The sequence below is a fragment of the Hypomesus transpacificus genome, chromosome 17, assembly GCF_021917145.1.
Source record: "Hypomesus transpacificus isolate Combined female chromosome 17, fHypTra1, whole genome shotgun sequence".
Taxonomy (NCBI): Eukaryota; Metazoa; Chordata; class Actinopteri; order Osmeriformes; family Osmeridae; genus Hypomesus; species Hypomesus transpacificus.
In genome coordinates, this window is record NC_061076.1 from 14554642 (window position 1) to 14566746 (window position 12105).

Sequence of the window (12105 nt, forward strand, 5' to 3'; positions counted from 1 at the left end):
AGCAGATAGAAAAGTGGAAGTGCTTCTGTGCAAAGTGGCGATATAAAAAAAGACATGCAATTCTTCCAGTAAGCGTTTTAGTTAATCCAAAATTCCAATAGTCAGCATATTGAGCGGTCAACCAAAATGTGCTCTCCCTACTCACCCCCTTGCCATACTACCACAGGTGCCCAGGTGCATATATTCATTCACTAATTCCTATGCCAATACCCACGAGATACCACCAGATACCAAAATAAAAGCACCAAAGCACAAACCAATTCAACCATGGCATATGGCCGCTATAGTACTGTCTTTGTAAAGACGCTTGCTCACCAACAGGAGATAGCGAGTGTATCAGAGAAAGGGCTATCGCAAGATAATTGAGTCACAGACAGACACACACACACACACAGACAGATTGCCGGCATCTTAGTATGATATCGGAAAAGAGAAATCTATATTCATTTCAATTGTCTGTCAACTTCACTATTTATTTGATTTATTTTGTGAAAATTAACATTTGGCGGAATTTGTTTAGTGTCAGAACCTACGTAGGTTACCTTTTTAGGTTCATATTTGGGTTGGTGTGCATGCAATAGTTAATTAATATCTAACCAGCGGAGTCTCATAAGACAATAAATATACTGTAGGCATTGGATCATAGTACAACATAACAGGAGAACGATAAGGGAGGATAATTGTACATTTGGTGAGAGGCTCTGTAACGTTTTCACGTATAGGCCTAATTGAGGATCATACCAAAGGATTTTAAGCTAAATGTTGACCATAGTAATTCTATTTTACTTACTTTACTGTGTCTCTGCAAATTCAACCAGTGAAAAATATGGCTTTCCAGACCTCGTTTAAGTCAGGTGAGTGACTAACTTAGCGTGCATTTAGTGTCTGCTAAATGCATAAATTTAAATGTAACTTCATAGTCCCTGTTTAGCTAACACAATTCATAAAGATTGAAAACAAAGATTTTTTTTAATGTCCTTTGACTTGTTTTTTTTTTATTGAATAGTACTTATAGTAAAACATGTAACAGCATAATAGAAAACTGGAATGTACATGATATAATTATATAATAGTTAACAGTAGTCCTTGAAACACAATGGTTTCAATACATTGGACGTACACTGTAGTCCCAGCGCTCATCATGCAATTTGTATGCATAGTGATTAATTGTCAGTAAAACACAAAGGTCATGTGAATGGATTATACAGTATACTGTAATACAATAGCCCACAACAATTAAGTTGAGATAAAACATAATAATACCTATCCGATATCCTTCAGTAGTGATGGGAATTTCGGATCATTTTACTGACTCTGTTCTTTGAATCTCGTTCAGTAAACGAACAAATATGAATGAATGTTCCATTCAAATGTTCATTCCCTTGTTCTATATGTTTCATTCTCAGACAGAGGGATGAGGGAGACTAGCAGCTATGAATTTTTGCCTCCTCACAGTAAGTTGATTCATTAATCAAAAATAATTGGGTGTGCTCAAGCCTTCGGCGAGCACAACCATTGTTCTCTCTCATATATATTATTATTATTATTATTGTTTTTGTTAGTTGTATTATTGGTGGCCAAGCCGCGAAGCGGCGAAGCCACTTAAGTGTTTCTACCTTTTCCTATTATTATTGGTGGCCAAGCCGCGAAGTTGGGTCATATCTCAGCAAATCCTTGGGAAATCAACACCAAACTTGGTATGATGACTCGGAACCCTCATATGAGGATATACAAACATTTGGTGTCATGTGATCACTTGGCGTTAGCCTGGCTCTGCCCTCCTACGTACTTCCGCTCAATATGGATTTTGCTTCTGTACTAGGTCTGGGAGCTCGGCTCTGAAGTCGGTTTCCAGAAAAAAAAAAATTGTAGGTCCAATCAGCGAACAGAGGGAGTGGCTGAAAATGATTACGTTAATGTCGTGCACTAGTTTGAGTAGTTCAATAATAGCGGCGGAGAAAGATGCGAGCGAAACTATTCTGCGGTTATGGCAACGCTGCCGAATATCCATAGGTTAAAGCCGGAGCAAGAACATTCCTTGCTGAGTTTTGTTGGTGGCCATGATGTTGGCCACCACAAAAATAAATGTGGAAATAAATGTGGTGTGTAAAAGACTCAAAAGATAAATACATGTGGAATTAGGAAGTAAAAGTCTCATGAAATAAATAAATGTAGTCATTACAAAAACGTCATTTTGAACATCGGTAAATGGATTCAGCTACATAATTATATAACGCCAATATTTATATATTTATTTCCATCTTTTTTTAATTTCAGATTTTTTTTATAGCCATATTTATTTATGTATGTATTTATTTATTTATTTACCTATTTATTTATTTATTTTGGACTAGGACGGCGTTCCATAAATTACAGCTCATTATTTTTGGGTTAAAACTGGCAACGCTTGCCACAGGAGAAACGGCTTATTTTTTTTATACAGTAACTGAACACAACAATTCCCAGCACTGAGAATAGCTCACTGGGATGGGATGGGTTCCTCTGAAGTGCAAGATCATCTGTTTAAATCCAGCCACAGTCATCAAGCATGTCATGATAATGCGTTATCTGTTTAGTGAAGCCAGGTATGCCACAGTAGCTGTCTGGCAGTATAATCATAATGGTAATGATAATGTTTCATTTTCAGGGGTTTATACTCAAGAAGAGTCAGATTTATTGTGCTTTGTAGATTTAATGCAGCTACATGTAGCCTGCGCATCGGATTTCTTGCATCATAACCTCTGAACAGACCCCAAATCACAAGATTGGACTTTTCTGATTCTTTGTGGCATACCGAGTCATAAAATATACTTTGCCACGTCGGCCATTTAGAATTTTGTCCTAAAATGATATATTCACTAAACTCATTGGGTTATTGTTACAAAACTCGGTATACATCTTTTGCACAATGCCATGAAGGTAATCAAACATTTTGGGGGTAGGGCCACCGTGTTGCCAAAATGTATAATGCATGTTTTTCAAAGCAAAAGTTTTTTTTCTTTTCGTTTTGAATATTACTTGGCCCCTTCATTGCTGCTTGAAGCTATATTTTATTATTCATTAGTCATGGAGCTGACCAACTAAATAGTTATTTTGCCCTACAGTTGCTACCTGCATATACCTACAGCTGGCAGCTGTGCTCCGTTTTGCCCCTAGATTCAGACATAGCCCCGGTAAATAGTAGAGCTAGCTAACTACTACACTTCTGCTTTGTGGGAATCGCAGGAGCTAACCAGTCGAAGGGCGTACAAAAATATAGGAGCACACCGCACAATTTCCCCAGAAATTGTACCCTCTCTAGTTGCATGGTGTTATATTTTGTAAATAATACAATAAATACTTTTTTTAGGATGTCTGTTCTTTAATGTTTTTCTTTCATTGTCAACTCACCTCTGGAAATTCTTAGTGTGTGTAATGGTTGTAGCTGTGCCTATAAGCTGGACACTTACTGAAGTCAATCTGTGATTTCTGATGTTTGCTTCTCAGTGTCTGAGGATCCTCAAGAGCTGAGAATTGTTCTTCTGGGGAGGAATGACAGAGTGAAGAGCTTTGTGGGAAACTTACTCCTGGGAAGGAAGGAGTTTGACCTCAACTATCGACACCAGACTGAAGGAGCCTGGGGTCTGGTTCTGGAAAGACGCTTCTCTGTGGTCATCACTCCAGACCTGTTAGACCCAGATATCTCTCATGATAAACTGTCAGAAGAACTGCAGCAGTGTGTGACTCTGTCTGCACCTGGACCTCATGTGCTCCTCCTGGTGGTGACACCTGAAGAGTTCACTGAAGATGAGAGGAACAGAATCAGAAACATTCTTGACTGTTTTAGTGAAAAGTCCTGTGACTACTCAATGGTGGTAGTTAAAGCTGAACCAAACAGAAGACGAGTCATGGGCACCTGTATGAATATAAATCCCCAGGTACAGCAACTGATAGGAGAATGTAAACATAGGTACTTGGAGATCAAATACCCTGTTGATCGCATTAAACTTGTATCATGTATAGACATGATTGTGTCAAAGAACAGAGGAGCACACCTCACCTGTGAGCTGAATGAAGAGTCTACAGGAGGAGCAACAACAGAGAGAGGAGCAGAAGCAAAAGAGAGGGGTTGGAGGAATATGAGAGCATGGAGTGCATATGGTAAGTGGTCATGCTAGATTATAAACTGCTCCTGTATTTGCAGTGAGTCTTATAGTCTAAATCAGTTGAATGTGAACTTCACTCTTGATTATTAAGATTAGCTGTACAGTGACTTCATTATGTTTTAGTATATTGTATGATTTCATGCTAAATCACTTGATGGAAGAACTCAATGGCAGTACAGATGCTTATTATGCTTACCATAAAGATGGTAAGCATAATAAAATAGATTGCATGTGATACATTTACATTTAGTTTTTTAGCATACACTCTTATTCAGAGCGACTTACAGTGAGTACAGGGACATTCACCCCGAGGCAAGTAGGGTGAAGTACCTTGTCCAAGGACACAACGTCATTTGGCATGGCAAATCGAACTGGCAACCTTCTGATTAATATCCCAATTCCCTAACCGCTCAGCCATCTGACCTCCGTAAAAGCTCAAAATGTTTTTTAACAGAGTTTCAACAAATGGTCAATATACTGTCTACAATATTGTGGTCAATTATATCAGCATGGGTTTTAAGTGATTAGTAAAAAAACAACACATATATAGTATTTACCAATGATTTTCTCCTGGTGGTGCCTGTGGGTCCACTCTCTGATGAAGAAAAGGGAGAGCCGCAGACCTTACAGGACATCTACAGCTCAAGGATGAATGACTTTTTCATGATGCAGCATACGACGGATTTCAAGGAACAAGGAAACAGGAAAAAAGAAGATCTACAAAGTCAGAAGAGAGTGCAATTATGTAGGGATAGTTGCCAAAAGTCTGATACCCCTGAATTACTGAATTCTGTAGACAGAATGACATTACAGAGGAAGGATGATTGCTTCACATCCATCACGAGCCTCCAAAGTCAGCTATCCCAGTGCTTCAGTGAAATACAGGAGATGAGGACTTCTATGAAGATCAACAAAGTATTAGGTAAAGAGAGACACTGAACTGGCATTCATATCATTGCATGTTCTAGCAAATAATCTCACATCATAAAGATATTTCGACACATGTAGAAACCTAAGTAGACTCTTAACATTTACTTTAAGACGTAATTAAGACGTAACATATTGGAAAATATTGGGATATACCAGATGGATTTGTTCTACTGTACACACACCATACAACAACCTCTCTTGGCACCAATATGTAATTGTGTAGTTATGTAATTGTGTAATTATGTGTAATTGACACTAATACTTTTGTTCTGCTATCAGGTGGAGTGGAAGGCGAGGACAGTGTCAGGATTGTGCTCCTGGGAAGGACTGGTACTGGTAAGAGTGCAACAGGAAACAGTATCCTGGGAAAGAAAGTGTTTGATGAGGATGTCAGCTTTGGATCTGTCACCTCTGTCTGTCAGAAAGAGACAGCTCATGTTAATGGAAGACGCATAACTGTGGTAGACACTCCAGGACTGTTTGACACAGAGAGAGATATTCTGGATATTGAAACAGAGATAGCTAAATGTATCACTATTTCTGCACCTGGGCCCCATGTCTTTCTCTTGGTTCTGAGTATCGGAAATCGCTTCACTCCTGAGGAAAAAGTCGCAGTAAACATGATCCAAGAAATGTTTGGAGACAAGGCATCAACTCACACTATAGTTCTGTTTACTAGAGGCGATGACCTGGAAGGACGAAGCATTGAAGACTTTGTAGAAAGAGCAAAAGAAATACAACCATTGATTCAAAAATGTGGTAAGAGATACCATTCATTCAACAACAAAGAAAAAACTGACCACAACCAGGTCACTGAACTCCTAAGGAAGATAGATGCCATGGTGCAAGTGAATGGAGGAGGCTGCTACACCAATGGGATGTTCCAGCAGGCAGAGCAGGTCCTGAAGAATGAAAAAGAGAGGATCCTTGAGGAAAAAAAGGATCAAACAGAAAAAGAAAATGAAGACTTGATGATCAAATATCATTCAAAGTTAGAAGAAGTCAAAAACAAAGATCAGTTATATAAAAAGAAAAGAGGCAATGAGTTCAAAGAACAAGAAAATAAAATTATGCAGCTGAGAGATGATTCTGTGAAGAGAAAAGAACTGCAAAAGCTCAAGCAACAGAAAGAAAATTATGAAAGTAAACTACTAGTAAAAAATGAAGAGCTGCGGTCGCACATTGATTGTTTAAAGATGCAACATGAACATGAGAAGAAAGATCTGAAGATTAAGACTGAGAGAGAAGCCAGACAGCAAGCAGAAAAGGAATCATCTGAAGCGCTAGAGCATATTAAAGCAAAAATGAGAAAAAAGGATGCTCAGATCAATGCCCTATCTAAATCTCAACAATCACACTCAGTAAGGTTGGCAGATAAATATGGTAAACGCGCTTCAGTTTTTGGACTACCAGCAGGAAAAGTGATCGGATCATTTTGGGGTGCCTGTGTTGGAGGTGCAAAGGACATTTTTGAAACATTCGTTAAGGAAACATTCAGGAAACAAAATTAAAACAGATGAGTAGGAAGTGAAGGCCTAATGTGTGAAATCCAATGGAAGATACACAAGGAAACAGAACATTCTGGAAGCTAGAAACAGTAGCTAAAAATATTGTTAGTAAACTAAATGAACACTTTCCAGAGTTCCAAAGAGTTCATGGTATTTCATACCATATGATACCATTTAATTTTTTGAGATGTTATGAAAAGGTCCGAAATTTGTGGGCATGTATCGTGAGGTAGTAATGTGAATTAGTTTCTTATCATATTTCATAACTCCCTACAATTATGTTGACTACCGCTTCTTATTATGATAATAGTGTCATGAAGATGGATCCAAAGCAACAAACTATACAGACCTAACCTGCAAGTCTTGGTCAAATTTCCTATATGAACTGGAGCTTAACACATTTCCACTGGAGACTCTTTATTGACCATTGATTCCTTTACTAATTGGGTTCATTACTTGGCATTGCCACATGACAAAAATGAACACAAAAAAATTGTTTACAATCACATTGTAACTTTGAAAATGGCATTCAAATAGCAGACTCTGTCATACTCTTTTTATCTTCTTCTCTCTCTTTGTCTTGGTTATTTATCTAATGTCTCTAAACACACAGAGAAAAGAAGAGAGTAAAAGGAGATTATTGTGTGATTTATTGAAGACATAGTGGTACATGACAGTGAGGAAGGTTCATGTCTATGTGATAAATGCCTATAAAAATATTCCACCTTCCAGGAACATTATCATTTTTAATTTTCAACTACCTTTATTTGACATCATTTGTATGTTTATCCTTAAAGAGAGAAATGTACATTCATATGCAAATTCAAAGAAATATTTGGTAAATGAACACGTTTTTATTAATAGCAGCTGAAGATGGTGTATAGACACCTTTTGACATGTACTTCAACATGACCTTTGGTTGTCAAATATTTGTCACTGTTTCGTGATGAATTTGTATTTCAGTTTAAAGATGTTATATATATTTTCAATATATTTTCAAGTTTTACGCAGTATCCACATTTACTCTACATTTGAGAAGGTTTCCTATAATTTGACTTAATCAAGGGGGTTCTGAAGGAGGTCAGTGTTATTGCAATAGAAGACAGAGATATCCATCCTTCATTTTAGTATGATCTAAGCTTTTAACTTCAATGTCTTGCATAAGAAGGTAACTTATGATAGTAAGTACACTAATGGTAAGTACACTGATCGTAAGGGTGAAGATGATGTGAACGTCTGGTTGTTGGTCCTCACAAGTTTGAACAGTTGATGGATGGTTGTGTAGGGGAAGTAAGACCATTGTTCTCTTGCTTCTGATTAGCTCTTCTCTCTCCATATTAGCTGGAAATGTTTGTTTATTATCCGTGTACATGTACAGATAAATATTATTTGGCTGGGAAGATGTTTGAAAGTAAGGGGGCATGAAACATGAGACATCAATATCAAAAATATAATCAAAAATACATGTTACTCCATGTAAACAATGGTAGACTGGCATTGGTGTATTAGTACCTTACTGTGCCCAGTGATGATTTTTCATTATACATTTTTGCTACCATATGTAACGAAGTAAGACCAAATGTGTTTTTTTCCTTGGGGATGTCATGCAGTACTTGTATGTATGTTAAACCCCAACCATGTTTCCTTTATTAGAGTGAGTGATAACTGGAGTAGAGTCATTCAAGCAGTCAGCTGTCACACATTAATCAACATGATCACATGGTGATGAGTATTTACCCCTTCTGTTTTTGTAAGATGTAAGATGATTGTTTTCCTATCAATTTTTTTCAATTGAATTAAACAAACCAAATCGTATTAAACGGTCTGGAATGTAAGTGCAATCTGTTTTCCATTGATACAATATGATACAGTCAACGTCGTGTGAGAATTGGCACGGACAGAGATACTGTACGCCATAGAACGTCAGAAATAACATAACAAAAGAGCTAGGCCTATGGACTTTTTGAATGCCAGAAAGTTTAAGTGAGATATTTTACATAATTATACATAATCTTTCATTTTAACTGATTAGTGAAAATGTTAGTTTCTACTAGTACACAGATAACACACATAATAATGTCACAAATAACAGTGGTATGACCCTCTTATTTCATAGATGTAGACAAATGTCAGTCAACATACAATCATTCATAAATGCATTTGCAAAAACTAAAAAAGAAAGTTTGGTGACACTGCAAATAGGGGCAAGATGCCAAATATTGAGCAACGTGTCAGATTTCCCAGAGTTTCTGAAACCTATAGACAAAGCAAGGTTAGAGAGGATGGATAGATGCTTCACATCCACCAAGCTCAGCTGTCCAGTACCTGAAACACAGGAGGTGAGGAGAACCATCAGATCCATGAAGATCAACACAAGACACCAGTAGAAGTATATTCAGATCAACCTCATACTCAGTTAGTCATTTAGCAGACACTCTTATCCATGGGGGACTTACAGTAAGTACAGGGACATTTCCCCCGAGGCAAGTTGGGTGAAGTGTCATGCCCAAGGACACAACGTCATTTTGCGCAGCCGGGAATCGAACTGGCGATTAAATCCTCATCCAAGATATTAAATAAAACACACATACAAGTATAGTAATTACAGGATTCAACTATGAAATGTTCATTGCTTTGGTATGCTTGACATACATGCACTTTGAATATGGTTGAGTTGTCAGTCTTATTAGTGCCATCTGAGAAAAATCCAAATACATTCATGTAGTTAACCCAGGTCTTGCTTCTACGACCTATACTAAAGCTAGTATAGTCAACACTAATTACATAGGTTTTGTCCTGTTATCAGATGGATTGGTGGAGGTTACAGTCTCAGGATTGTTTTCCTGGGGAAGGTGTTGGAAGGAGTGCAGCAGGAAGCCCCATCCTGGGAGAGAAGGTGTTTGATGAAGCCACCAGCAGTGGATCAGTGACTGCTGTCTGAGAAACACAAAGAGACAGCTGAGGTCACTGGAAGACACATGACTGTGGTGAACACTTCAAGACAGTTTGACACAGAGTGGGATGGTCTGGAGATTAAAAAAACGATAGATGGACAAAGCACTGAAAATCATGGGGGGAGGGGTGAGGGGGAGCTGCTTCATCCAAAATCAGCCAGATTTGCAAATGTGTGTAGTAAAAGGTAGAATTGGTAGGATCAGTACTGTGCTTTAGTTGGAGGTACTAGACATTGGAAATGGAAAAATGGGAAATGTGAAAACATACAAAATATACAGGACAAATTAACCCCCACCCAGATTAAACCTGGCCCGGCCACGGCTTGTGACATTCTGTGTCTTTGATGCTGGTCATACAGTGTTGTGTTTTTAAGTTGTAACTCTCATTCATTTGAATGTGTGTCATCTTCTCCAGTGTTAGAAGGTTACATTTGTGTTGCATCAGTGTCTTTTTCATGTTGATGGTGTTCACTGGCAGTGTGCTGTATGTGGCAGTCCTGCACATTCTGTTGATTGTGTTCACTCCATGCACTCACTCTGCTCCTCCTGATATCTCTCTCTCCCTTATCCATCTTTCATCCTCTCCACGGGCTCTACTCACACCTCTCCCTCCTTCCCTCACTCCCTGTCCTCCCTGCCTCCCTCCCTTGCTCCAACACCCCCCCTTCCTCACCCCTCCCTCCATCACACCCCTCCTTCCATCACACCCCTCTCCCCCACACTCCTCCCCCCCAGGGCGCTGCGCCCCCATGAAGAGCATCTCCAGCAGCCTGAAGGAGACCATGAACCCGGGGGACATGGTCCAGGACGCCATCCATAACTTCTCTCCAGCCTACCAGCAGTACACCCAGCAGTCCACCCTGGAGCAGCGCGGCGGCCCGGCGCTCTCCCGCAGCCACAGCACCCTCAGCACGCGCGGAGACACAGAGAAGACCCTGCTGCTCAGCTCCGACGACGAGTTCTAGAGGGACGCTCGTACACACTCTACCTAAACTCACACACACAGTGGTTGACCCCTGGGGGGTGAATGGAGAAAGAGAGGATTAAATTGTTTTACAGAGAGAGGTGTGTGTGTGAGGTCGGGGTAGGGGTCTAAACTGTGGCAGAACTTAAAGAGTGAGATATATTGTATCGACTCAACAGTGCTGTTTTTAAATTGTTCTAAATTTGTTCTTTGGCTGTTCCATTTCATTGCATACACGTGTGGCTGTGTACAGTTCATTCAAACGCTCATGGAAGGAGTTGATATTTACAGTGGAAGTGATCTGTTACAAAGTAAGGTCACATTTTATTGAAATGAAAACACATACCTCTGCCAATATGGATCTAAAAACCTGAACACACACGTACACTCATGTCCCCTCAAGTTATGCTTAAACACAACTTATGACTTGCTTTGACGTACACACATACACATGCACACATCCACATGAGTGCCATGTTCAGTATCATTTACTGTGGTTCATAGAGAAACCTCCATTTTGTTTTTCTTGGTCATGTATCCTCCACCCTCCTGCCAAGTCTGCCTCTTACTGAAGTGTTGCCAAATACATGGAGGTCCCACCTGGGATGGCGGGACACTTTCTGACTGAAAGATTTAGAAGTGACTGAAACTAGCAACTCAAAAGGATCCTTCTTCAGCTGGACCTTCTCTTATGATCTAATGGTACTGTTGTTTTCTTTTAAATGATTTATGCTTGCTTTGATGTTTGATGACATGATGTTACACCCCTAGAATGGTCTAATTATTCTGTTTGGATAAGAATATTTGAGGAATATTATATCTGTACATATGTTTGAGTGTCTGTCAATGTGTGTGTTGTTGGGATTTGTTTAACTATAGTTGTGGGGTCACTCAGAGTACCTCCAGAAAGATATTTTTGTTGACACTGGTGGAGGGAAACGCTCTGGGGGAAATGCTGGGGTTGTCTAATGCAACAGGCAACACCCACATAGATTACAGATTAGTGATGAACAGGATTTATCAGCAGGGCTGGACAATTGGTACCAGGATTATAATCCAGTAATTGGGGCATTGTGTGTTCAAGGCAGTACAAAGGATGTCTTGAACAAGAGAATAGGCTACATGGATATGTAGTCACCCACCAGAAGAATACTTTAAACTTTTCCCATGGAATTAAACTGTGGTGCTGTAGAATTCGGCACAATGGTGTTTACCCCCTAATTGTAACAATATTATTATAAAATAATGTCATAGACTATGTTCTATCCACTCACTTCTCCACACTGGAATTAATCCCCTCAATAAAACAGTCATGGTGACCAATTGGAATGCAGAATGTAGTGGAATGACCAGCAGAGGGCACCCGTGTATAATGACAACTTAGAATCTTCAACAAAGTTTATGGAATGGAGAATATTTGAAAACTGAGTTGCCAAAAATGTGAGCGGCAGTGTTGAAATAAACCATATCTTGTATATACAGTTTAAAGATTGAGCAGTTTGATTTGTGAAGTGATGAAGGTAGTGGAATCCCAGCTGAGAAAGGCCTTGTATTTTCTCCTGTGTTCTCTAGTCTACATAGTTATGGCATGGGTACAAGGTTGA

General features: G+C 39.2%; 3 protein-coding genes across 3 annotated transcripts in view; 2 read left to right on the plus strand and 1 right to left on the minus strand.

Annotated features, from left to right (window-relative positions):
• Positions 1-12105, plus strand: part of LOC124479268 (zinc finger protein 658B-like) — a 375953-nt gene that overhangs the window by 127946 nt on the left and 235902 nt on the right. The gene's annotated exons all lie outside the window — the stretch shown is intronic.
• The window catches only part of LOC124478982 (zinc finger protein 678-like), a gene marked incomplete at its 3' end in the record, with an annotated part of 28168 nt that overhangs the window by 12479 nt on the left and 3584 nt on the right, over positions 1-12105 (minus strand). The gene's annotated exons all lie outside the window — the stretch shown is intronic.
• On the plus strand, positions 710-10502 carry LOC124479395. The gene is made up of 6 exons (XM_047038138.1): positions 710-854; positions 1407-1454; positions 3487-4140; positions 4750-5067; positions 5355-6458; positions 10273-10502. Exons 1-6 carry the CDS (start codon positions 827-829, stop codon positions 10500-10502), a joined length of 2382 nt encoding a protein of 793 aa, XP_046894094.1. The 5' UTR covers positions 710-826.